Source organism: Dermacentor albipictus, chromosome 10, assembly GCF_038994185.2.
Source record: "Dermacentor albipictus isolate Rhodes 1998 colony chromosome 10, USDA_Dalb.pri_finalv2, whole genome shotgun sequence".
NCBI classification, from domain to species: Eukaryota; Metazoa; Arthropoda; class Arachnida; order Ixodida; family Ixodidae; genus Dermacentor; species Dermacentor albipictus.
Genome location: NC_091830.1, coordinates 29,483,498 through 29,509,039, shown reverse-complemented (window position 1 = coordinate 29,509,039; position 25,542 = coordinate 29,483,498). Strand labels below are relative to the sequence as shown.

Sequence of the window (25,542 nt, the reverse complement as noted above, 5' to 3'; positions counted from 1 at the left end):
TATTTTTGGTGTTGTAGAACGGTGATTTACTGATGCAGAAGAAATCGTTTTTCACTTTAGTGTCCCTTTAAGGCGGCCGGACGCTCGAGAAACGACGTCAAATTTACGGCTACAACCATGTTTATCGTGTGAAAGAAGTAAACGGCACGGACATCGAAGTGCTCAAATGATGGGGTTTTGGGTGCCAGAGCCACGATCCGATTGTGAGGCACGCCGTAGTGGGGGACTCCGCAATAATTTGGACCACCTGGGGTTCTTTAACGTGGGCCTAAATCTAAGTACACGGGTGTTTCCGACTTTCGCCCCCATCGAAATTCGGCCTCCCTGGCCGGGATCTGATCCCGCGACTTCTCGCTTAGCAGCAGCCCAACACCATATAGCCGCTAAGCAACCACCGCAGGTGGCGAAGTGTTTGTCATGACAAAGCAAGCATTTTTGCGACGTCGAACTCAAAGTAAGTTAACAAACTGTCATTTGTAGCTTCACTACCTGGAGCGTGCCTTGCACCTCACAATTGTAGAGGTTCTGGCAAAATGCCAGGTAAGTGCTTTTTTTCTCCGTTGACCAAGTGCCTCGGGCATATTCTAGTTTTGTCGTTCGGGCTCGAATGTGAGAGGGCATTGCCGCTGAAGTATAATAGAGAGCAATCAGCCGAGACTAAACAACGTGAAGACTGAACAAATATGCGCTAGCGTGCATGAGAGAAATGCTAATTTTCGAATACTCGAAGTGTGCTGCCGTGTACTCGAACCTTCGCTTTCAGTTTATTATTCTTCAAATACAATGCATTGGAAAGATACAATATACAGACGAGGGTCTCAAAGACTGCAACGGGACCCTCGACCCTTTGTTCTGTTGTTCTAACCGCGAGAAAACATCCGCACGAATGAGCGCGGTTACAGCAGTCGCGTCTTGAACTTGGCGCAGGAAGAAGCACAGTGCGTACAAAGCTAGATTTGACACCTGACAATCACTGCGTGTTTGTTTTGGAGCAAGACGAGCTAAACAACTACCTAAACTAATTTACAACAGCGTGAATCAGTTCACGCTTTGTGTTTTTACGGGTGCCGCGGCAGGTTCCTTTCGTTTCTTATTTTTGCATTCACGTCTTAGTTCGTTTAGCAGAAATTCCCAAAACCGACACGAACCGCGACGATCCACTTAAGCCGCCGGGTTTTCCCCCGGTTATGAAGGGAAGCGGTAGAATTTGATGCGACAAAATCTTAACCCAACAGTAGTATCTGCGCTTGTTCTTTTTGTTCACACTTCTCAGGGAGGAGCTGCCAAGAGGCCGCGGTGGATCCATTGGAAAAGCAGGCTATCAGGCGCGCCTGAGCGCACCACAGACAATGGTGAAATGACGGTGACAGCAGTGACGGTGTGGTGACAGCCTACTCGTGGGTGCTCACCGCCGCTGCTAGGTGGCACGACATGTACAGGCAACCTAGAGTTACTGTATATGCTACCAAAGGTAGCATATACGGTAACTCTAAGGCAAACTTCATTGCAGGGTGTCCATAGTCGGATACAATTCAAGTCTGCAGTGAAGCCCCGCCCACGCACTCATAGCCGCCAGCCACTGTTCCTCCGCGAGGCTGCAAATAGTTCGTACTTCAAACTTTCCCTATTACCTAAATAGGGCGGTAACCACAAAAATAAAATTATAAGCGCGTAATGTTATGCGTTTTCACTCGTCTATTATAGCAAAAAGGCGAAAGCCTATTTCGTTATTAAACTGCAATAAAACGCTTGCTTCACTGCAACTATTTATTGCCAAGTTTCACTTTAGTTGGCAGTGAAGTTTCATGAGTAAAACGGGCTCAGCAGAGAAATGAACCGTACTGCGGACTTTTGAAGAGTGAAATGCTAAGGTTCCATAAACTTTGTCCATGTCTGTTGCATACCTCATCGCTTCCGCCGATGAAAGGACTCTTCGAGAACAGCAGTCGACGTACCGGAGGTATCAAGTACGACGCCATTTTGTTGTGGTCGCATGACGATGATTGTGTCTGCTTCTGTGATTGGCTGGCGGAGTAACAACCTGGCGTGGTCCGTGTGCTTTGATTGCCAACTGCTGTTTCTTTAAGTTGTATCCTATTATAGAAGCACTTAGGAAGAATGAAATTCACGACAGATTTCTGGTGTCCATTTAGCAAGCGTCGCGTTTGCCTTGACGATAAAGGTCTGTCCGAAAATCGCTCCTTGCGGTTAAGGTTCAATTATGGCGTGTGTGCGCGACGTCACAAACCTTGGTTGCTCTTATTTTGTTATAGTGCAAGCTTGACAAGGACAACAGAAGGCACATCTGACACACAGCGCTACAGAAGGCACGTCTGACACACACAGCGCCGTGCGTGTGTGTCTTCTGTTGTCATTGTCAAGCTTGCGCTATAACAAAATAAGATATGCCGTACCAACAAGCCCCTATTGCTATCCTCATCGACTTGGTTGCTCGTTTGCTATGAAGTTACCCGCGGGAGCAACTCCGCTGGATCGCGTCGGATAGACTATTCTGGTCAACATTGTTACCGGATTCTATCTAGCCGACGGCTGAGTCAAAGCGCGCTAGCTTCACCTAACTTCTAACCACCATAGCGCGCTCTTGTGCTAAGGTCACCAACGTTTGCTAACGTGGATGAGTACCTATTACGATTGCTAGCTAAAAAATTCGGCAGCACCTATCTCACGACCACTGTCGACCAAAATGCACTCAGAATTAAAGCACTAAAGCGACAACGTATTGCTACTGCCGAAACGAGTTATACGTGAGGTGTGTACCGTACAATAAATAACTAGTTTGCGTGTGCTGCAGCGAAACTACATTCGCGCTCCGCTACGAAGAACCCCTCTATTCTGGAGAGTAGCGACACTCTGCTCCGTGCGCGCGCTTTCCTCTTCCAATTCTCGGATTTCACTTTCCCGCGGGCCGATCCACTGCGCACGGCACGCTTTTCCTACCAGAGGGCGCCGCAGAGCTGATGTACACGCTTGTTACGGCCGTATGAAGCGTTGTGTTGGGATTAATCGCCTAGTGACTCTGGTACGACTATGACAAACTTCTGGCAAGCCTTGCTGGTGAATATTTTTCGAAAAAAGTCTCAGAGATAAAGTAGCGGAAGCCCTCTAAGGAATGTCTACCAAGCAGTAAGTAATTCAGTGGCTTGCTCGCCATGGCTGCCATTGCGGATATTTCATAATTTTTTTGTGCGATGAGCCATGTAGCAACGTCACCCATTTGTGGAAACAACGCATAACAGCAACAAAATTTCGGCTTGTCTATCGGAAAAAGACACTTTCTGTTTTTCTATGGCGCAGATTATTCCTGCGCTGCGCCTTAGAGCGGACTCTGACAGCAGAGTGCCTGGAGAGAACCCAAGAAACGAAGAGAGAAAAACTAACATATATTTTGACAGTCAACACCTTGAATAATAAAACAATCTTGTATATTCTTCGCCAAATTTCGGCATTTTTTGGCTCCGACTGGAGCATGTATTAAATTGCAAGCCCTGCGCCGGCTACTGCTCATTTCGACGGGGCAGAGTGGAAAGCCACGAACAACCGACGTCTGCTGAGTTATCTCCCTCTCCAGTATTGTTCAAGCCACGGATGAAGGAAATAAACTAAGAGTGAGAGCCGTCACAAGCCAACTCTCCGTAAAGCCATTCCTTTCGCTTTTTTTTCCTTCGAACAGTCGGCCTGACACGTGACCCTGCGCTGGAGGTGGACTCGGCCCAGAGTACTTGGTTCCCGGTGTAGTTCTATTCGACGCGCATTGGTCAAGGTGCTTTGCCAAACTACTCTGTGGACATTTTCCCTCGATCCACTCACGCAACTCGGGTGGTTTATTGCAACTTGTACATTTATCGTCTTCGTTGGCAGGTTCGAGTTCGACAACCGCGCCGCATTACTGCAGCACCCGCTGTTCTTTCAAGAAAGCGTGCACTGAGTACGGTGGTGGCAGACGTCAAAGCTCCCACGCGTTGGATCGACTCTCGTTGAATTGCGTTTTATAGCGTTACACTCCTTTTTAGCTTTTCCTACATTTTTTTTCGAGCCAAATAATGCTCAGCTTCGATCATCTTGCGAGGACCGCAATATATTCAGCATGGAATAGTCGATGGCTGCGAGGAGAATTTACTATGATGGTCGCGTCATTGGGGATGGATATGTTTTACAGGTATTACCATCATATCTGCAAATTACGAAACCTTATATGGGCACACCAGCTTACACATGAAGTGGCAATCTCGCTGACAACCGTATAATATCGAATAATACCACAACACTGTAATCACTGCGCCCTGTTGAAATTCCGCAGCGATCCCCCACTATCACCATATTATCCTCGATGCAACTTCGTTGCCATGGCTATACATAAAGCGGCCGCACTCGATACAGGTGTGTCTGTCGGGAATGAGACACTATCGCTTTAAGATATGCGCACCCCTTGTGTCACCATTCTGGGAAACTGGCCAAGAATGGGTACGCAGCAATATCACATACACAGTGCCAAAGTTACCTGCTCGTGCACATACCGATGACCCAGACTGCGTACTAGGCCAGACAGCAGCAAGTTGTCTACTCATCCCAGTGGCCCATGCTGTCTGCCCCGTAGGACGGCAGCCAGAGCACGCACCTTGTGACCTAAGCCAGTAGACAACTTGGTTTACTAGGCGAAAGATGCGGAAAGTGGATGACGTTCCTAAAGAACTCTTATCGCCTTAAATTTGTGCCACGATCCAGCAGCGTAACCTTACGGACGGTTCAGTGAATGTAGTTTCATGTGCACACATTTTAAAGGGAGGCTATTTTTGCCAGGCTACTCGGGGTTTGGCGTAGGATTTCGGTGTCTCGAATGACAAAGGCTGACAGGCGCATGCAGCAGCTAAGCCCAGTGGAGTCACGTGAGAGAGACATACGGACGGAGCGTCGGTTAGTTCATCCCGCTGTGAAGGAAGGAAGGAAGGAAGGAAGGAAGGAAGGAAATCAACTTTATTCGAGGTCCTGCAGGCCACGAGAGCTTTGGGCTCTCATGGAGTGGGCGTCTCCCACGACGCAACCGGGAGGTTGAGTATCCTGGTGGCGTCGTGGACCTGCTGGACGGCCCAGCTATAACTTATTTCGCGCGCTTCGCTGCGTCAAGGCGCGTTCGTGGCGTCGCAGCCAGTGGTACTTGGGCGCCGTTTCGCTGTTACAGACTACAGACGCCGGCTTTTTCGTTCAATGGGCCACTTGATGCTTTCGCACCAAAGTAAATCGGGACATGAATGATGATGACGTGCTTTCAAATTGCGGTACTTATCCATGGTGAGGGGGATGAGGCAAGAGCGAGCGTCGTCTGTAGGCACAAGTATTAACAATCGCGGGAAATAATTAAGAGGCTAGAAAAGGTAGAACTGGGAACGAAGGACCATGTGCAATTGATGAGCCAGACTAGATGAATTTGCTGATTGCATTTAGAAGAAATTAAGCAGAAAAACTGCACATGCTTCTCTTTCTTTTTCGATGTAGCCGCATGGTGGTGGATATCACCGACCGTGGTTGCAGGTGCGGCGAGCCCCGTTCCCAGGCACGCGCTGTACGCCCGGGGAAGCCGACGGGGAGGAAGTACGGCGCTGGACTCTAGCGCGGGTTTGGGTGGGGCCGCGGGCACAACCATGAGGTACGCAATAACCGCTTTCTTGGTTTCATGCTTGATAACCGCAGAGCTTACGCACAATTTCTGTCAAAAAGTACGCGGGCTACTTCCGCGCCTTCCCCACAAACATGTCGCTCGGCTGTGTGAGGCGGAGGCTCGAACATCTGTGGCCCTCTCGGCCCCTCAAGAGCTCTGGATGGAGAGAGTACCAGGCGTCTTTTCGTTCCCTTGGTTCGCCGGAACTTGCGGTACGCTACAGGAACACCGTTGAACAGTCTGTAGTCGGCCTGACGGTCGCATGCAACGTAGCCCGTGCACTTTTTGACACAGCGGTATACATTTCGCTGCACCGCAGAGTTTGTTGCACGAAACTGACAACCATGTTCTGGCGTTTTAGTGCACGTTGTGGACGCCAATCGGCGCCCGAGTTTCAGTTCTATTACACGTTGCGATCACGGGCTGCGATAACGCTTGTTTATTCGGTTCGCTGCGAATCCACGAGAGTGCGAGTGCCTTTTGCACTCCGCCGCTGCGAAATCTTGGGCCGAATTCACGAAGATTTTTCGTTCGTAAGTGATTTCGTAAGTGGAAGCCGCCTTCAATAATAATATGCCCAGCATCATGATTGCTTGTAATTTGCTCTTACGAACAATTCTAACATGAGAGCCTTTCGTGTATACGGACCCACGGGCCAGTATTCTGTAAGAGTCCACCTAGTGGACATGTCCGTTTCGTCTGATGTTGAAGTTCTGATTGGCTGTGGCGCCTGGCTGCTGTGGACGCGCAAGCCCAGCCAAGTCAATCAGAACTTCAGCAGCAGACGAAATGGACATGTCCACTTTGGGGACTGTTAAAGAATATCTCCCGCAGGTCGTCATGACCGGGAATCAAATTCGCGACTGCAGCAGTACGTTACAGCAGACAGAAGCAAAGGAAATAAAGGAAGGGAGCATGATGATACGTCACGCAACGAGCCTTCTCAAGCCAACTGACCGCCGAATCGTCCCTACTTTGCCTCTTCGTTTCCCGCGCCTCCAAAAGTCGGCTCTGACTTGCGAGTCCCGGCCGCGCTATCGGCTGACTGGATAAGCCCACGCATGTTTGGTTGCGGTTACATTAGGCCTAATTGATGCATACTTGTACGGGGATGCATTGCCATCGTTTGTGCACATTTTCTGCCGACGCGGGTGCGCAACTTGGCCGTGGGTTGCGCTGGCTAACACTCTCATGGCTATAAGTTGCACACACAAATACCTAAGAAATTAGACGGGAGGCTGACCACCGCGGTAGCCTAACTCTGCTGTTGCCTGGTGGCGGCTCCCTGGCCTCGTCAAGCTGTGCTATTACAGCTTTATTGCCAGGGTGGCTTTCAACACTTACATGTTGTAAATAGACTTGACTTTATTGGCGAAGCAATGTACACGTCATTCGGAAGGTATGGGTTCGGTTCCCGCCTGCGGCAAGTTGTCTTTTCGTGCACTTTTTTTTACCGCTTACCTTTTTATTATTTTAATGAAGCGTAACAATCAAAATAATCCCATATGATTTCTCTGGCTTCATTACGTGTTTATGTTTATTCGTGCGGTAGTTTCTTGTAACTTATGTACATTTATCTTCATTGCAACTTGCAAGTACGGCACATGCACGTTGTACTCGCTCTCACTGCCTTTTCGGGACAGCGTGACAGTTTGATGCACTGAAACCTACCCTATCGATGAAACCTATCGCGTTCTCGCCACAAGCTGGGCCGACAATCTTTGCATGGAGGGAGCAAAAAAAATATACCGGGAGAAAGCAGGACGTCAAGTAGCTCTAACCTCGCCAAAGCAACCTACTCTGACACTGTCCCCTTTTTTACTTCGGATCGGAGACCATGGGCACATTGCCTCTTGCGAAATAGGCCCTACATGGTTGCGTACCTGTCACATGATGAGGGCATAATCTGCCATGAACCTTTCCTTCATTGAGCACGTGCTGGTGGACGAGTTGGCTATGCATGATTACAAAGACGGCGCCAAATAAAACAACAGACGAAGGAAGGAGTCACGAGACAACCACGTAGGCGCAGAGCTGATGAATCAGCTGATGATTAGTTGAACAGAGCTGATGATCAACTGACAAGGGAGATATTGGAAGCGCTTGAGATCCAGAAGCGTGGTGATGATTGTATCAGTGAAGCCTCAGTTTCTCTATCGACAAAGGAACTGGCGTATCTTGGGAGCGACACTTAGAAGTTATTCTGTATCGTGGCTTCCTTGTGCGATGCAGATGACGGCCCTGTTCTTGTTGTTTTGATCCTTGACAGCAGCTATGTATTCCTACGTCAAGAACTAAAACTCAGTTGTTAGTGCGCCTACGTGGTTGTCTCGTGTCTACTTCCTTCGTCTGTTGTTTTATTTGGCGCCGTCTTTGTAATCTTTCCTTCACATCGACGATATTTACACCACACACATACTTAAGAAAGCAACGAGCAGGCATGCAAAGAAAGATTTCCGAGGCCATTTCACTCTCTACCTTTCCCTTAATTGTTTCATTAGTATGTGTGCGCTGTCAACAGCATTGAAATGTACTGTTACTAACTAGCGCATGCCTTAACACTTGCACGTTTTCCTTCGTAATTTATGTGACTACGCTTCGAAATTATCGCGTCGAGCCCCCTCCTAGTCTTTTTTCTTCCTCCATGATTCGTCCGCTTCAGTTTTGTCACGTGACGCTAGGTCTCTTTTAATTCTTCGTTTTTTTCCATATGCCAGAGCCCCTGATTCATCTCGGCGGGTGATTAAGAGTACTTTCGAAAACGGAGTGGCTCTAGTGACACCACTGGCGGCAACGCCTACTTATAAGTGATGTGCAAAACATGGCGGCCGTGACGCGTTTCCGGATCCCGTAATCGCTGTCAGCGTTTGCAGCGCACAAAACCAGTCCTCCGAGATTGGCTACCGATACTCCGCGACATTTTTAGCGTGTCCGGTACTCGGGCAAGCGCGGGCGGTTTTCCGGTTTAGCGGGGGCGCCAACCTGAGCGGCCAGGTTGGTGGCGCCAGCTGGTGGCGCAAAGCGCAACCACACAAACACAGAGCTAATTACTATATTCTGCTTAGCTGCTGGCGTAAATTTTCGACAGTGGCGTAATCGTGTTCACAATTACGCCGCTGCCAAAAATTTGCACGGGTGGCGAAGCAGGATATGGTGAGTTACTGCAGCTTTAGCTATGCGTTTGTCTGGTTGAGCTCTACAACACAAAGCGGCTTCACCGCTCACGTTTACGCTCCGACCATCCGGTAATCCGCCCAAACCGCTCCCGTTTACCGGAATAGGGTACAAGCTAAAGGTATCTATTAGCCGCTGGGCGGTTCCATTTACCTGCCTTTTCATTCCTCCATTCATTATTCATTCATTATTCATTCATTATTCCTTCCTTCCTTTTTCTTTTGCGCAGTAACAAGGTTAGCCGAGAGCTGCTCAATGAGTGCATCAATAAGGTCCTCGAGGAGTCGGCCAGCCGGAAACGCAATTTCGTCGAGACGGTGGAGATGCAAATCGCGCTCAAGAACATGAATCCCCACAAAACCAAGCCCACATCCGGCACATTTAGGTGCGCTAGTATTCGGGCATTTTGCTAACGTGCCCTGTGTTTGTTTTCACTAATTCGCGTACCGCATAACGTTTCCGACTGTTTTTTTTTTCATTGGTGCCGCTTACGCTTGGGCGTCGCATTCACCAATGCATATACGTGTTCGACTGGAATGGCTCATAGCGTCGAGTGCAATGGCTGCGGTGTCGAGGAGACTCTAGAACATCTACTGTGCTACTGCCCATCTTTTGAAAATGAAAGACATGACCTCTGCACAGCTGTATATCAGTTAGAAAATCATTCACCTTGAACAATATCTTGGGACCATGACCTCGCATATCGCAGCTACAAAAGCCCACAAAAGCGCTGCTGTGATATTTGAAAGCTACCGGATTGAGTCACTGTCTGTGATCCGGATTGAGTGACCGAACGATATCGCCAGTGGACTTTCTCTTCTTTTAATCATTTTCTCCCCTTTTTTCTTTCCCCAGTGCAGGGTAGCCAACCCGGCTCAGTCCTGGTTAACCTCCCTGCCTTTCATTTATCATTTACACAGGAGCAATTTTAAACCACTGTTTCGTGATTGGAAATGTCATAAGCTAATAAAATGCGCTGTACTGTTAAAAATGCTAATTTGCTATTCTTGATCTCAGGCAATTTGTGTCTAACGACCGCGCAGTTGTTTGCGCCTGTGCATGCCTGCCCGTGGAGGACGGAAAAGGACAGGAGAGAGAATCGAGCAACGCGATTGAAGCCAATTGTGTCAGTAAGATGTTGATGAGGGCTAGTTGGTTCATACTTAGAACTGAGGTGAAAACAGCGCGAAAAAGACGAGGACACAAGGAAACAAATACCGCTGTTCAAATAAACTTCCAGTTGGCAGTCAGCGCTTGTCTGTAGTATTTGTTTCCTTGTGTCCTCGTCTTTTTCGCGCTGTTTTCACCTCAGTTCAAATTGTGTCAAACGTCCAAACACGTGACCAAAGATACAGGCAGCATGTGACCAGGGGGACAGGCAGAGCATGCCGAGCAGCTGCCGCCCCACCGCGCATCGATTAAAAAACTAGCCACAGAATAAGGAACCAACTACCGGGAGCCAAACGTCTCGGCAAATCTCGATTCTTGCTCCCGTGATCTCGACGCAAGAGGTCACGTGTTGTGCAGACAGACTGAGCAACGCGCTGAGCAAAGGGACTGACGTCATGGAGCGTTCCCTTGCCAGGGCTCGCTGCGTGACGTAATGCTCTCTCCTATCTTTTTCCTTGCTCCATGCACAACCGGCCGCGAAATGTTGCGGACTATGAAATGTGATAAAAAAGCTGAATGTCTCCGCAACTTAAAACAATGCCGCCCGGTATTTGCATTTGGGGCCTCGACTAGAATGTGCTAACAACATTATCGTATACAGTTTTACTGGCTACTGCTACAAGCTGCTCGAGTATCGAACATGTTCTGAGACTCCGTGGTCCGTAAACTTTTGTGGCTGGGTGTATACCTGTCTGTGCTATCCGCGCAGCCGCCGTCGCTTGTTTGACCTGAGTGTTCTCCTCGATTGAAAATCGCAAGATGAGTACACGTTAACATTTATTTCGATGCCAATGCTTCACGAGATCAGTTAAATGGAATATAGTACGTAGGTCACTGAAGCTTTAGGATGGCTTTGTTCTCTGGGTAAACTCTGCGTCACACGATGTGGCTACCAGCGTTGTTGCTGCCGCACTCCTCTCCGGGTTGATGTTCTGGGCATTGTCACATTCCGCCGTATTGTCAAATTCGGTGATGGCTGCATTTTGAACCAATCAGAGAGGCCCAGAGGACTACTACGGCCTCTCCGATTGGCTCAAAACGCAGCCAGTACCAAACTTGACAATACGACGGAATATGACAATGTCCGGGATATCTAATCCAACGTATCGTGGTGCAGAGTATACAAGTCGTGGAAGAAGAAAGAAACCGGCAGAAGAACGGCGTTCTCTCAGTCGAATTAACAATGCACCAACTCTCCCAACATGGCGCTCTGCTCCAGAACTGAATTGAATTCTCGGGTTTTGCGTGCCAGAACCACAATTTGATAATGAGGCGCACACCGTAGTGGGGGACTCCGAATTAATTTTGACCCCCAGGGGACCTTTGTTAAGGGGCCCCAAATGCACGGGACACGGGCGTTTTTGTATTTCGCCCCCATTGAAATGCGGCCGCCGAGGTCAGGATTCGGTCCCGCGACCTACCTCCTCGTGTTTGGCGACGCAACGCCACAGCTGCTAAGCCACCGCGGCGGCTGCTCCAGATAGGACCCCCAGTATTCTGCAAACGCTACTACGTACGCTTACGGACCAAACGATGTCTAATTCTACGCTCTAAAAAATATCAGACGCGTTGGTGCTTATATATGTTTTCCCGCTACAATAATCCTCAACAATTTGCGGGATCAACGCTAGTTCGGTTGACAAAGAACTGAGATAATTCGATATATCTGGGGTGCGATCCTGTACGCGTTCGAAAGTCGAACGGAGGCGGTCCGCTCTTTACGTCACGAAATAGGCGGTCCGTTCCGTAGCGTTCGTCCGATAGCAGACGACACAGACTGGTTGACAGCCACGTCACAATTGACGTCATGGCGTTCGTCACGGTTCAAATTGACCAATCGTGTGCGGCTCGGCGGAACGGACCGCCTCCGTTCTGTTTTGGAACGCGTGCAAGGTCGCACCCCTGGGAGAGGTCTTCGTTCTTACGGATTATGAAGGTGGCATTCTGCACGTTCACTTCGCAGGGTGAAACACTGCTTGAAGCCCAACTTCAAGGTGTGCGTCATCGGAAACCAGAAACACTGCGAGGGGGCCCGAGAAAACGGCGTCGACTTCATCGACATGGAGATCGTCCAGAGGATGAAGAAGCGTCCCAGCTTCGCCAGGAGAATTAGTGCGTGCGGCTGCACCCGCCTCCCTAATTTGGTCTCGCACACTCGTTCGCGTGATGGAACAAATCTGTTTTTTTTTCCACGCCGGTACAGCGTTTACCGATAAACGTTGCGCCGGACGGCGCATCACGTGACCACTCGCATACGTCACAGATTTCTGTTGGTCCGCGATGCGCAAAGACGGGAAATGCCGGGCTATTCCTCGCGTTCTGATTCTGGCTGTCGAACAACACGGGTTTAGCTTAGAACGCTTTCTAAGTCTGGCAACAAGCGTTGCACTTTTGCCTAAAGTGTTCGAGTACGCTTGCTTCCTTTCTTCTACACGCTTTTAAGGATACGCATGGACAGGGTCCTCGTTTGCCAGCAAGACCGTTTTAGGGGAGACAAATACTCGTAGTCACTTATTCTGACGAAACAATAGCCATCGCAGCGGCCAACCGTCCTTTCATTGCAACATGCACGACGTATTGCATGAAACCGCGACGGAAGCGGGTCGAATCGGCTTGTCGGGATTGGATCGGCCTGTCGAGTTCGTCTAAACGCCGGCCAGCCTGATCCGTTTGCAGCGCGCATGTAAACGCGGACAGGTTGGGCCCGAGTGCCGAGACTGGCGCAGAACCAATATGGCGTCGCGAAATCGGAAGCCCAGTTCGAACGCGTTGATGTTCCGGCTCGACGTTGCGTTGCTGTGTGCCGTACGTCGTTGCCCAGACTCGTCAGAAGCGAGTTCATATGAACGCGGTCACGTCGGTCTCGGTCAGCCCGACTTCTGACTCGCTCCCTCACGTCGGGTTCATGCAAACGTCGACAAAGGTTTCCCGCAGAAAGGGCATTGCAACCTTGCGGTCGTTCCGCTGCCATGGGAATAAGGGCTAGCGCATGGATTTGTCTAAACCTGGGGCTTGTGGCTTCAAACTTTCTTGTTTTACCTTTCTGAATTCCCAAGCAGTCATATAGTTATATATAAGCGCGGCAGAGCAGTTAGTCTCTGCCCAAGTGCGCAGTCATTGCGAATTGTTGAAACGTTAACGCGCAAGGTTTTGTCGAAAATTGTAATTTTCAAAGTTACAAAGCCGTCTGGAATTGGAAGGACGGAGCTTAGCCACATCTGTGTACGGCTCATCATTCCCATGCTACTGGAACAGTCATTCCTTGCAGCTCCCGCGTAAAGACACTGGATGTTTGAAAACTACGCAGAGCTACGCGAATGGAAGGTAACTTAGGCGCCCCGCTTCGTATTTTGGGCCAGAGGATTATCACGATAAGCGCCTCACGCGCATCGATCTCCGTTATCAACTGGAGCGCTCGTCTGCGCCTGAACGTGCCTTTTGATATGATATGGCTTTGATGTGACGATAACGGTTTCGGAGTAGCCGGGATATTCGTTTGTTCCCACAACGAGAAAAGCAGCGAATATGGCTTTAAAATAGGCGCCGAACTCCAGGGTTGTCCGCCTAATGCCACACAGCTCGTGCAAATAAATTCTTTTTCTCTTGGCACAACCCACGCGGTGCTGCCGAAAGCTGTTGCTATGTTTGAGACGAGCAAAGGGGTTTTAATTCCCTAGACATGCTAGCGCCAGTGCATGTTGCCTCCAGTAATTTTTGTAGAGATATCTCTCGTGCATGGTTTCCGAGATTAAACACCGCACGCCGGCCGATCTCGAAGGCCATGACTCGTGCGATGAAAGACCTCACTATGTGATAGATAAACGGTACATTCTAGCTGCTTCGCGCAACCGCTACCATTGCAGCTCCCGTAGACACTAACGCCAGAGTTCCCTCTAGCAATTATGGCATGAAACTCTCATGGCTTAGTGCTCTGAGTAAAGTGCGTCATGAGCATTGCTTTTTTTTAAGCACACAGGGATTACATTCTTGCCAATAACATCGTTTTTTAGCAATCAAATACTCGTCGTCACCCAACCGCCGTTTCTGCGCGACCTCCATATTGATGCCACTCACAAGGCGGCTGGCACAAGCGTTCGGTTTTCCCGGCATCCCCATGCCGCAAGAAAATCTGGTGTCGGCGTCGGACGTCGTGTCACGAAAAATCATTCCTAAACACAACCACGCAGGCCCTCCGCGCAGTGCAGAGGCGTCACTCAACTAATTGAACTCCTCAAAGTAAAGTGCGCCAGAAAAATCGTGAAGTGCGACCTAAACTGAACCTACAGAAATTGCAGCGTCGGATTGTAATTTGAATATAGCTGACAACATTATTTGGTCACGCGAAAAGTCATACACAAACCTCCTTTCCAGCGTTTCTACCATTCACAGAGTGGCGCGGCCCGCTCCATTTCTTGCAACACCATCCAGATGGCGCTCGGTTCCGCACATCCGCAAGAAAGCTGCGGTTGCCGGGAAGCGTGACAAGCAGTCAGGGATCTGCGACTGCTATCGCGTTCCGCTCTTAAAGGGGAGGTTTAAGCGCCTTACAGATTTTTTTTGCATTGATACGATGTTAGCTCAGAAATATGATCATTTTTAACAAAGTACAAGGGTACGTTTGATTCGCTCGCGCTGATGCCTTGGCTGTCAACTGCACCTCATTGTTTTTGTAACCAATTAAAATCAATTAGCTCTCACTCCGGTTGTTGGAGAGGCAACGGAGAATGGGGGTCGATCTTGAAAGGGAGCGAAAGAGCGAGGGAGCGAAGAGCGGGCATGAACCGACGGTGCCGCACACCCTTATCTCTTGTGCTGCAGGAGGGCATTTTTTTGCTGGATTGGCTGGCGCTCGCTCGGCTTGCGCCAGCTGGATTGGCTGGATTGCTGGATTGGCTGGCGCTCGCTTAACGTCGTGCACGCAGCGCCAAGAAAGACGATGGCCGCGAAAGACGCAGTGGCGCACGTCAGGCGTCATCGTCTGGCGCGCATTTCTTCGAAATGTGTCGACACGCCGTAATTACATTTTCGCTCTTCCACAGTCAAGAAGTACGACGGCTTTCTTGGGTCGACCGCCATCCTGAAGGACGTCACCGACCTCGTGGGTCCCATGATGAAAAAGGTGGGCAAGGTGCCTTTGCCTCTGGAGGACGACGATTGCCTTAGCCAGAAGATTCACGAGGTGAAGACGACCATGAGGTTCCAAATGAAGAGGGTAAGGCATTAGTAAGATCTTGATGGGGGCTAGTTGGTTCATACTTAGAACTCAGGTGAAACAGCGCGAAAAAGACGAGGACACAAGGAAACAAATACCACAGACAAGCGCTGACTGCCAACTGGAAGTTTATTTGAAAATCACCGGACATTTATAGCTTCATCAGCATAGGCATGCGCACATCATTAACAAAAACATCTGCAAATCATCATTTTAATCTTTCTTCCAAAAATGTTATTTCTTTTCCCGACAAGGCAAGAGAGGGAGTGCTCACACATTTATCGCCTTCCTTTCTTATATGAAAGGCCTCTATTATCTCCCTTTCCTTCTTGCTCTTTCCTTTCCCTATGAATTTAGTCTTTTCAAATATGGGGGTGCATTGACACTTGTTACAGTGTCCAGCTAAATGACTCCCATAGCCATTCTTTAGGTTAGTGCTGTGCTGAAGAGCTCTTTCATTGAAGCACTGTCCCGTTTGACCTATATAGGATTTCCCACAGCTTAGCGGTATTTGATAGATGACATTGCGCCTGCACTCAGTGAAACGTGTTTTATGATTAGTGGTGCACAAGTGCCTTTCGCGCTTGTTCATGCGATTGCATATCGAGGACAACTTGCATGGGGCACTGAAAACCAAATTAATATTATGTCTATTAGAAACTTTCTTCAGATTGTGAGACAGCTTGTGTTGTTTTATGTGACATTTTTTTATCCTCGGTTGACGATGTAATTTCTGCTAAGTTGTTTGACATGCCTGTAACGCGAGTGTTTAGATATGTTGACGACTACCTAATTGTTATGAAGAAAGATTCCTGTATGCATTTTCATGACGCGGTCGAAGAAATTTTGAACCTGTTCATCAACTCATCGGGAGGACTTAAGTTCACGTATGAATTGCCAATTAACAACCGTATTCAGTTTCTAGATATTAACCTCTGTTTTTCTTTGGACGAGCACGTATGCTGGCGATATCATCCCAGATCTAAGAAAACTTTGTTGTGTTACGACAGCGCACACTCTAAATTGATTAAGAGAGGCATAGCGACAACGTGCATTAAGGTAGCACTTAGTAAGTCATGTGAGCATGAGTGCGATCATAGTTTTTTAAATCAGATATCGCGACTACAGAACGCAGGCTTTCCCAGTTCTGTGATCACTTCAGTATGCGAAGCCATTTTGCAGAAAGAGAAAAGAAGTTCCGATGCTTCCCAAGAAAAAAACAAAGACAAAAGACTAGTGCAAGTGGTGCCATACCTACACAAGCTGTCTCACAATCTGAAGAAAGTTTCTAATAGACATAATATTAATTTGGTTTTCAGTGCCCCATGCAAGTTGTCCTCGATATGCAATCGCATGAACAAGCGCGAAAGGCACTTGTGCACCACTAATCATAAAACACGTTTCACTGAGTGCAGGCGCAATGTCATCTATCAAATACCGCTAAGCTGTGGGAAATCTTATATAGGTCAAACGGGACAGTGCTTCAATGAAAGAGCTCGTCAGCACAGCACTAACCTAAAGAATGGCTATGGGAGTCATTTAGCTGGACACTGTAACAAGTGTCAATGCACCCCCATATTTGAAAAGACTAAATTCATAGGGAAAGGAAAGAGCAAGAAGGAAAGGGAGATAATAGAGGCCTTTCATATAAGAAAGGAAGGCGATAAATGTGTGAGCACTCCCTCTCTTGCCTTGTCGGGAAAAGAAATAACATTTTTGGAAGAAAGATTAAAATGATGATTTGCAGATGTTTTTGTGAATGATGTGCGCATGCCTATGCTGATGAAGCTATATATGTCCGGTAATTTTCAAATAAACTTCCAGTTGGCAGTCAGCGCTTGTCTGTGGTATTTGTTTCCTTGTGTCCTCGTCTTTTTCGCGCTGTTTCACCTCAGTTCTAAGGGTAAGGCAGTCTCAAGGCTTTCCCGCGGTGCGCAATTTCGGCAGCGCAGCTGTTCGAGGCCAACGGCAACAAAATTTCACATTGGCCAAATTTGTCACGAATGGTATAGCACACACCGCTAAAGCCACGTTGGCAAAGCCACAGGGCTGGTAACTGCTTAGTTTTCTCGCTAGCAAGCTGTAAACAACAGCTAAGCAGACGACGCGTGCACCTGGCGGATGTCGCTATGACGGTAATTCTCAGTACGGCGATCGGTAGTGGCGGCGTTCTTTTTTTTTGTTTTGCAGTTTCGGTACCAAACAACTGATATTTTTGCGAGCTTTTCGTGACGCTTCCGTTCGTATTTCGAACGTCAAATTTTGCGAGGAGTCTTCTTTTTATCTGGGCTACATTAAACTGGGCTTCTTTACGCGGTCCTAAATTTAGTTGGAGTTGGACTTTAAGGGGATTTTCGCGAAGAATTTCGCGTACCGGCTGCGTTGTCGACGTCAAATGTTAGAGAACAGCCCACTAAAGCAGCCTGCATCTCAAGGCCGTACGACCGGGCCGTCGAAACGTGCAGACGGCGTCGGCAAGGCCAGCGCAGTGTGCAGGAACATGCGACGGATGTAGTGGAGAGTATAAAAGTTCGGATATAGGGAAGTATACGAAAGGATTCGGGTATATCGGAGGAGAAAGCGAGAGATAAAAGCGAGAGATAAAAGAGATCAGTTAATCGGAGTTATGGCAGGGCTGGGTGGGGCCCTCAGTCCAGGGCTCCATTGGCTCTTGCGGCTCGCTGAACTTGGTCCAGGAGGGCCAGTTGGCTCCCCTGATCCTCACTTGCGAGCAGTGCCTCCCACTGCCGTACGGTGTCCGTGACCCTTAGAATAGGTGAGTTGACGTTGCTTGGCTGAGCCGTACATTCCCACTTTATGTGGGCCAGCGTGGGTTTATCGGAGGAAAGGAAGCGAATATTAAGTAGCGTTTGCTAATTAAGTATATTTCGACGCTGTTGCAAACCAGACTCCAACAGGTGTGGAAACTCCCTTACGCAGCTTCGCTGTCTTTGCTATACGAGTTGCTCGGATTTGCATACATCTGCGAAATAGTTTTTTTTTTTGCAGCGGAAACTTAAATTGTTTGATGAAGTGGTTCGTCTCTCAGAAGTCGTCAGTCCAGACCTTGCTGACTAATTTAATTGAAGTCAGAGAGGTACAAAAAAGCATGACCTGAGAGGGCAATTAATTAAGTCAGCCTCTCCTGACGTCGTCCCTTTCGCTTTCTCTCATCAATCGGGCGCCATCGCCGCGTTAAATGTTAGGTAAAATGCCCCATTCACGATTGCCTAATCTGTCAAGCCAGTTAATAAAGGGAAAATGAGACATCCACCCCAAACGTAGCAAATTGCTACAAAGGAAGTGTCGAGTGCCGAGCCAGTGTTTTATTCGTGGTAGCCGTCAGTGACGACCGTGTCACGATCGGCCCCCGCTACGCTCTAGGCGTGCTATGCGCAACTCACGAGGCGGCTAGAAGATACCGCTGGAGGGCACGTGTTGACGGCGCTGCAGCCGTGAGCCCTCCTTTGCACCGTATTTTATGGCTGCAGAATAATCTCGATATAGCGAACCCGGATAAAACGAATTTTGTTATAACGAACAGGCAAAACTTGCTGCCCGATAGTCGTGTAAAGTAAGTCCTTTGTATACAGCAAACTGGGCACTGGATATGTAGAATTTGGGGCGTCCGCTGCTAGCGCCCTAAAGCCTCTTGTATTTCGCGAACAGAGCGTTGAGAGGAGTTATATTTTGTTTTGTAATGCTCTGTTTTTATTTCGAGCACTTCTACAGTACCCGAAGGGAAGATACTTGATTGCCTGACTATATATACGCTGCACCTCGCTTAGTGCATGTGAAAGTGTAATAAGGACGCCCTTCTCTCTCCCCACGTGTAAAGTGGGGAGGGAGAAGTGGTAGATGGGTTCTACCACAAATGAAAGTTTCCACTCTGTTAGGCTTAACGCTTCTATATTATAGATTATAGTATAGGTAGCAACAGCTACAACAAACTGAAACTTTCAGTTGGAGCCTATGAGGGTTTCTTTGAATTTAGTATTTGCGCAATCTGGTGCCCTGTAAACTTCAGTGACCGACTGTACATAGCTTCTCACCTGTATATAGTTGGCGGCGTTAAGTTTTTCCTACAGCGGTAGCTCTTATTGTTCTCCACTCCCCTGGTCGCTTTTCGATGTTCGCGGGTGTCCGTCCCTGGAACTCAAAATTATTTGCTAGAAAATAAAGGAAATTCTCATCGTGAAGCACGGATTCGAGTTTACGACCAAGAATTCGGCAGTTCAGTATTCTACTTCTCAGCCACTCTGCCGATGCAACAGCAATGGTGAATAATGAAACCCGGCGAGCGCAACTGCGCCAGCATTTGCCACGATTGGCTAACGCCCAATCAACACGTGAGTCTTCAGTTAGAGCTGGCGCCTGCGCCTTCGTGTTCTAGCACGCCGCTTTCAGCAGTTGCTGAGAGGACCCTAATTTAATTTTTTCTTCTTTTCCATGTAATGACGACGATTTAACGCGTCTGTTTCGTCTTCATTAAGTCTTTCTTGCGCTCGGCTTCTTCTCGTGTTTACTGGATGGCGCTGACATCGTATTCTCTTCTTCAATGATAGCGTGAGGTCTATTAACGGGGTAGACCGAATATAAATTTGAGGAAAGCCGAATGAATCCACCGGTGAGGAGCTAAAGCCTTGTTTCAGTAGGCACCAGTGACGATGTCTGGATCCGAAGAGGAGGAAGAAAAGCCGGATCTTTATCGGTTCGCCACCAGGAGGCGCATGTTCCACAAAAGAGTGCTTGGTGGCGCAACCCATCACGTCGTTTCAAAGAGGACGCTCATCGCGTCCGTCTATCCGTCCGTCCATCCATCCATCCAATGCGACTCTCATATTTTAACTTCTGGAAAGGAGATTGCGCGGTCGTACCTGCAAATGTTCACTCCAACAAACACCGCATCAAATAGCGTAAAGTTTACTATGCATTTTATTTCACCAGCTATCGCGTCAGTACTTCACGTTAAGGGCGAAACAAATTTCTTTCTAAGCAGGCTGCTCAATACGTATAAGGTGCAGAGGAAGTGTGCCGCTACTACTATTTACTTTGACCCCCCCCTCCCCCCCCCGCACAAACATTTTACCGCGCGAAAACCACGTTACAAAGATGGCGTTAGGCAAAGAGAAGCCTTCTGCGTCCCTGGTTCTTGCGCGCTAAAAAAAAGTTCGGTCGGGGAACACCAATAGTTTCATCTCGCATATGAATAATACATCGTCAGCAAAAAAAAAAAAAAAAATCTTTAGCACGAGCTTTGGAAGCGTATTTAGAGGGCGGTTGCAGGTGCCGGATTCGCTGTCACATTCTATTTTTGCTGTTTTTCTGAAACCGAGGCTAAGTTCACTGGATTAGAGGCAGGTTGGATAATAACGATTAGAGGGGGAGGGGGCAAGCCTCCCTCTCCTCTTCCTCCATTGAGACTTGTGGGGACGCACCAGCCCTACTGCTTCACGGTTCCGCAGCCGCTGATAGTTGTTGGCTAAACGGTTGCTGCGACGTCGAGCGCCCGTGGCGAGATCTCACTGTGACGTTCTCCCTGACACGCAGGTGTTGTGGCTCGCGGTGTCCGTCGGCAACGTCAAGATGGCGCCCGAAATGCTTGCCGAGAACATTGACGAAGCCATCAGGTCGCTGCTGACGCTGCTGAAGAAGGAGTGGCATAACGTCAAGTCCCTCCACATCAAGTCCACCATGGGACCTTCTCAGCGAATCTACTGACCCTCCCTCGCTCGGTGGTCCAGCTTAAAAAAATACAATATAGCGGTAAATAAAGCTGCGACCTTAAAGGCCCTACCAACGCGCAAACTTCTTCGGAGTGGTATTTTGCCTGGTGCCTTGTTCTCGCCAAAGGTTAGAATACGGTCTCCAATATGACACGAACAACCGTTCCTTCGGAAGGACATGCTAGCACTCTCTCTGAATGCAGGTAGTCCCGTATGCACCGTAGCATAATCATGCGCGGTCGTATGAGTTTCTATGCGAACACACGATTACTTATACAGAGTGCCGTATAATAAAACGCGGTTGTGGATACGGGGACTATGGGGAGTAGGTGCCTATTTTAAGTAGATTCCCATAGCCAAACAGTGAACTACAGCGTTCCAAACGTTCAGCCATCACGGGAATATGCTGCATGGAGGAAGAAACTAACTACAAATAAGAAGACTACAACAGGGCATGTTACGTGGCAATTTTGGAGCTTGTAGCCGTGTTGCGGAGATTGCGGCAAGTCATGCGAGTCCGCGGGCCAGTCCTACACGCGGGGCTGGCTTGCCTAGCCTATATAGCTGCCTTACGCCATGCTACGGTTTTCCTTTCCTTGCTTTATGGAAGAGATTACGTTATGCGGAGTTTTCTACGGTTTGGTACGAATTTGTTGCAAGAGCACTTTGTTGCTTCTTTCGTTCTTTCTTGCAGCACAGTTGTGTGGCGGTTTAGTCCTGCAACGCCATTTTTCAGAAAGCGTGCCTCCCGTTCGATATGGCTCATGGTTCGCTAAGCAACACGGGATATACTGGCCATGCGGTTGCCTTCTCACGGGTTCTCGTCTACTACGTGAGGCCTGCATCAGGAAGGATGCACATCCATCGACACGGCTGTGGGTTCTGCGCTGGCTAATACTCCAAGGGCCAGTACACATACGTATAGTACCCGAGAAAGTGGATGCGGAAAGCGGTGCCTCGGTAGCTCAATCGGTAATGCAATGACGTGGGTTCGGATCCCACTTGCGGGAAGTTGTTCTTTTGTCCACTTTTTTTGTTATTTATAATATCAAGCATGACATAATTTACCCCATGATTTCCTTAGTTTCATATTATCTGTTGTTTTGACAAACTTTCAACGGACATAAATTAGTTGCAGCCTAACAAGCAATTATCTTTGTTGCACTGTTGCAAAACCAGCGAATGGTAGCAGACCAAAGAAGACCTATTGTCGCCGTTACAGGATTTTGTGGTGAAAATCGAAAAGAGACGTTGATACACGAAAGCGGCTTGGGAGCCATAAAGACGAAAAATTGAGCAAATCTATGCAATCCTTATCATTTCCGTGTGGGTTGAGTCCGATGTTTCGTGACCTGGTAACGTTGGTTGAGCCATCATACAGGCAGCGCACGCTAACTCCTGCGCCACATTTCCCTCTAGCGGCGTGAAACTGACTCAGAAACCTTGCCCTTGCATCCCAACTTTGATTGCTCTCGCAAAGATAGGCCCGATGACTCGCGCGGTGGCAGTTTTATCACCCCAAACGGAGCTTTGAAATGTACGTAATAAATAAATAAATAAATAAATAAATAAATAAATAAATAAATAAATAAATAAATAAATAAATAAATAAATAAATAAATAAATAAATAAATAAATAAATAAATAAATAAATAAATTCAGCTGCATTACAAGAATAAACGGTTGAAAAATAATCTTTCGTCGCTATAGCAATTCGTCCTTTTTCTAGCGCCACGTCCCATTTTGTCTGGCCTGTTACGAGTACCTGATTTGTCCCGTAAAACCCATTCGGCTACAGCCTGGCCTAGGGCTAAGATGAAAAAAAAAATACCCGTGCACTGCGACACCCGTTGCCACGTGCTCTGGGCTCGACTGGTGTACGCAGTAATTTGATTACACACATCGGTCTCTCGCACCGTACTGCCTTCCTCACGGCACTTTTTTAGCGACCATTAGAGACGATTCTTCGCAGTTGACCCTAATTGGCGCTATAACTCTCCGGAAACTCCGAAACAAAACCAACTTTAATCTTCTCGCTAGCAAACGTAACCATTCCCAAATAGTCGCGAAAAGGGAGTGCGGCAGCGCCCGCGTCAGTCCGACAACTGCGCTTTCAAGGCGTCGCGCATTTAGGCGCGACCTCGCACGTCGCCAGGTCGCACCAAGTTCCTCGCAGCGGCGGCCGATGGAGAACTTTTCAGGTATACACGCTACCCCGCGATAACGAATCGCAAATCGCAGTGGGACAAGTCCGTGCTGACTGCACGTCACCGCAGCAGACGTCGCCTTCATATATCACGGCACCGCTGGAGTGGATGGCGCAAGCAATTGTTCGCCGACGTCTCCAGCCAAACAAACATACAGTTTTATAGGAACGGGCAAAGGCGCCCGTCATCGACCCCGACGCCCCCAGCTCCCGTTCTCGAGGCGCTATCCGGTAAAGTTGTAGGCCCGGGGCGGCTGCAGTGGCACTTCCTCGACGGTCGTGCAGTTGGGACCGGCCGCCATCTTGACCATCTTGCTTTCGGCCCGGCAGCCGAACGTCTCGGCGAACCCGGCCGCCCCGTCCAACATGGCGACCGGCACGTTGCACCTGAGCCTGGGCGTCGCGTAGCCCAGCGACGTCTTCGACAGTGCATCGGGCGTCGCCGCGCACCACTTGAGGCAGGACGCGATGAAGAACAGGCGCTGCGCCGTGAAGCCCGTCACGTCGGTCACGTTGGCGCCGTCGTCGCCGCCGCTCGCCGAGCCAGACGAGGACCCGTTGCCCTCGCGGTAGAGGGCGTAGGCGACCTCGAGGCCCACGACGTCGGCCACGTTCTCGGAGGAACCCTTGGCGGCGTCCCGCTTCACGGCTCCGGCCTTGGTGTAGATGTCGGCGACGCACTGGTGCCTCTTGAGTTGCTCGTCGCCGAGGGTCAGGTCGGACTGGGGCGCGACCCCCAGGGGCATCTCTCCCAACGCGGCGTGCCAGAGTTCGTGAGCCGCCAGGTGTCCGAAGGCGCCCATGCTCAGCGGGTCACTGCCATTGAAGAACAGCGGCTGGAGCACGGCGCTGGGGGAGACCAGGACACTGCCGTACCAGGCGCTGTAGCGGACCATGGGCCGCATCCCCGGGAAAGGACCGTCCTCTTCGCGGGCGATCTTCTCCTTGGAGCCCGGTGTCCGGTCCAGGAGCTGAGCCTTCTCGCGGTTCCTAATGGCCGAGACGGCGTCCACGTAGATCTCGACGTAGTAGCCCCGGAAGTCGGGCAGGTGCGCCAGGAACTGGTCCACGGCGGCACCGTGCGAGTCGTTGAAGCGGGAGGGCCAGGCGACCATGCTCTTGAGGGAGCCGAGTCTCTGAAGAGCCCAACGCTGGTCTGGCTGCGCGAGCCACGAACTGGCCACGGTGGCCGTCCGGTTCTTCAGCGCGTCCAGATGGTCGTACGCCGCTTGTACTCGCTCTTTCGGCACCAGGTCCTGGACGTACGAATTGAGACGATGCGAAAGAATTTTTAATTTACCAGCTCTTACGGTTCACTTTGTGCGGCAGCGAATGGGACAGATGCCAAACACCTGGGTCACGGCGTGCCTAATGGTGATGTTCGTCGACAAGAAAATACTTGCCCGTCGGGTGTGTGCGAGGGGATTGCGTGCGGAATGTGCAAGTCATACTCTCCTGTGTCCTACGTTCAACTCCTCTGCGCCAAGGAGTGGTTTTCCTCCCACGACCCTCTGTGTGGGTTGGCCCGACGTGTCCTCCTAACAAGGCCCTCTACCAGGGAGCAGCAGAGAATGAAGTTGCCCGGATGGTGGAGGGCATAGGCCAGCGAGCCGCCATGTGGAGCCACATATTCTCTGCCCTTGCGTGCAGGTGAACACACGCTGAATGCTTTTGTATTTTTCTCCGAGCGCATCGCTCACCTGTAAGGATGTATTAAAGTTCTCTTATTTGATTTTACATCACCTTGTCTTCCCTGCCGAGCCCTCTCCGGTGGTCAACTTGGTTCGAGCTCCAGGCAGACGCTGTTGAAGATCACAAAACCCCGTCCCCATAACACAGGTTAGTGTTCCGTATTAGCAGCAACACTCTCGCTTGGGTCACGACATCCTCAGTGAGAAAAAAATAAGTTAGGGGACACTACGCAACCGGTTATTAATATAGGGACAGGAGAATACTTGAAATTTCGTGTGACTTTCCGAACAAATAGTGCATGTTAATTTAGTCATATTTGATTCCACAGTGCGGTATGGGAAATGGTCGAATACTCGTATGTAGCGAAATTGTGGATAAGAACGGTTAGTATTTGCACGGTTAGTGTGTAACCGTGGTTAATGTATATCCATCGCCTCGTTGCACAGTTATAAAACTGAATGGCGTCGACAAATCGCAAGGATGGATGTTATGAACTTCCTTCTTTGAAGCAGAAAACGGTAGGCCTGGGGGAAGGGGGAGGGCACGTGATCGATTAGTGAAGTGTGAAGTCATGTGAAATTTACATGGATAAACATTATGAGCATTTTTTAAAAACAAGATGGTGGCTGATACCATGAATATCGTCAATTTTACCCCTCTGCGGCGTTCATAGCTGGCACCTAATACC

At 49.2% G+C, this 25,542-nt stretch overlaps 2 protein-coding genes across 6 annotated transcripts in view; one reads left to right on the top strand and one right to left on the bottom strand.

Moving 5' to 3' along the window:
- Nucleotides 1–402: 402 nt before the first annotated feature.
- On the top strand, nt 403–21,038 carry LOC139050662 (large ribosomal subunit protein uL1-like). The gene is made up of 6 exons (XM_070527254.1): nt 403–454; nt 5,512–5,662; nt 9,078–9,233; nt 11,982–12,130; nt 15,058–15,230; nt 20,781–21,038. The coding sequence occupies exons 1-6, from the start codon at nt 418–420 to the stop codon at nt 20,949–20,951; spliced, it is 837 nt and encodes a 278-aa protein (XP_070383355.1). The 5' UTR covers nt 403–417; the 3' UTR covers nt 20,952–21,038.
- Nucleotides 21,039–22,962: 1,924 nt separating this feature from the next.
- The window catches only part of LOC139050778 (neprilysin-1-like), a 71,494-nt gene continuing 68,914 nt past the window's right edge, over nt 22,963–25,542 (bottom strand). For all 5 annotated transcript variants that reach the window (XM_070527525.1, XM_070527526.1, XM_070527524.1 and 2 more), the window contains one exon: nt 22,963–24,418. In XM_070527525.1, coding sequence (XP_070383626.1) covers nt 23,387–24,418 — 1,032 coding nt within the window. In that variant the 3' untranslated portion in view covers nt 22,963–23,386. The remainder of the gene's footprint in view (nt 24,419–25,542) is intronic.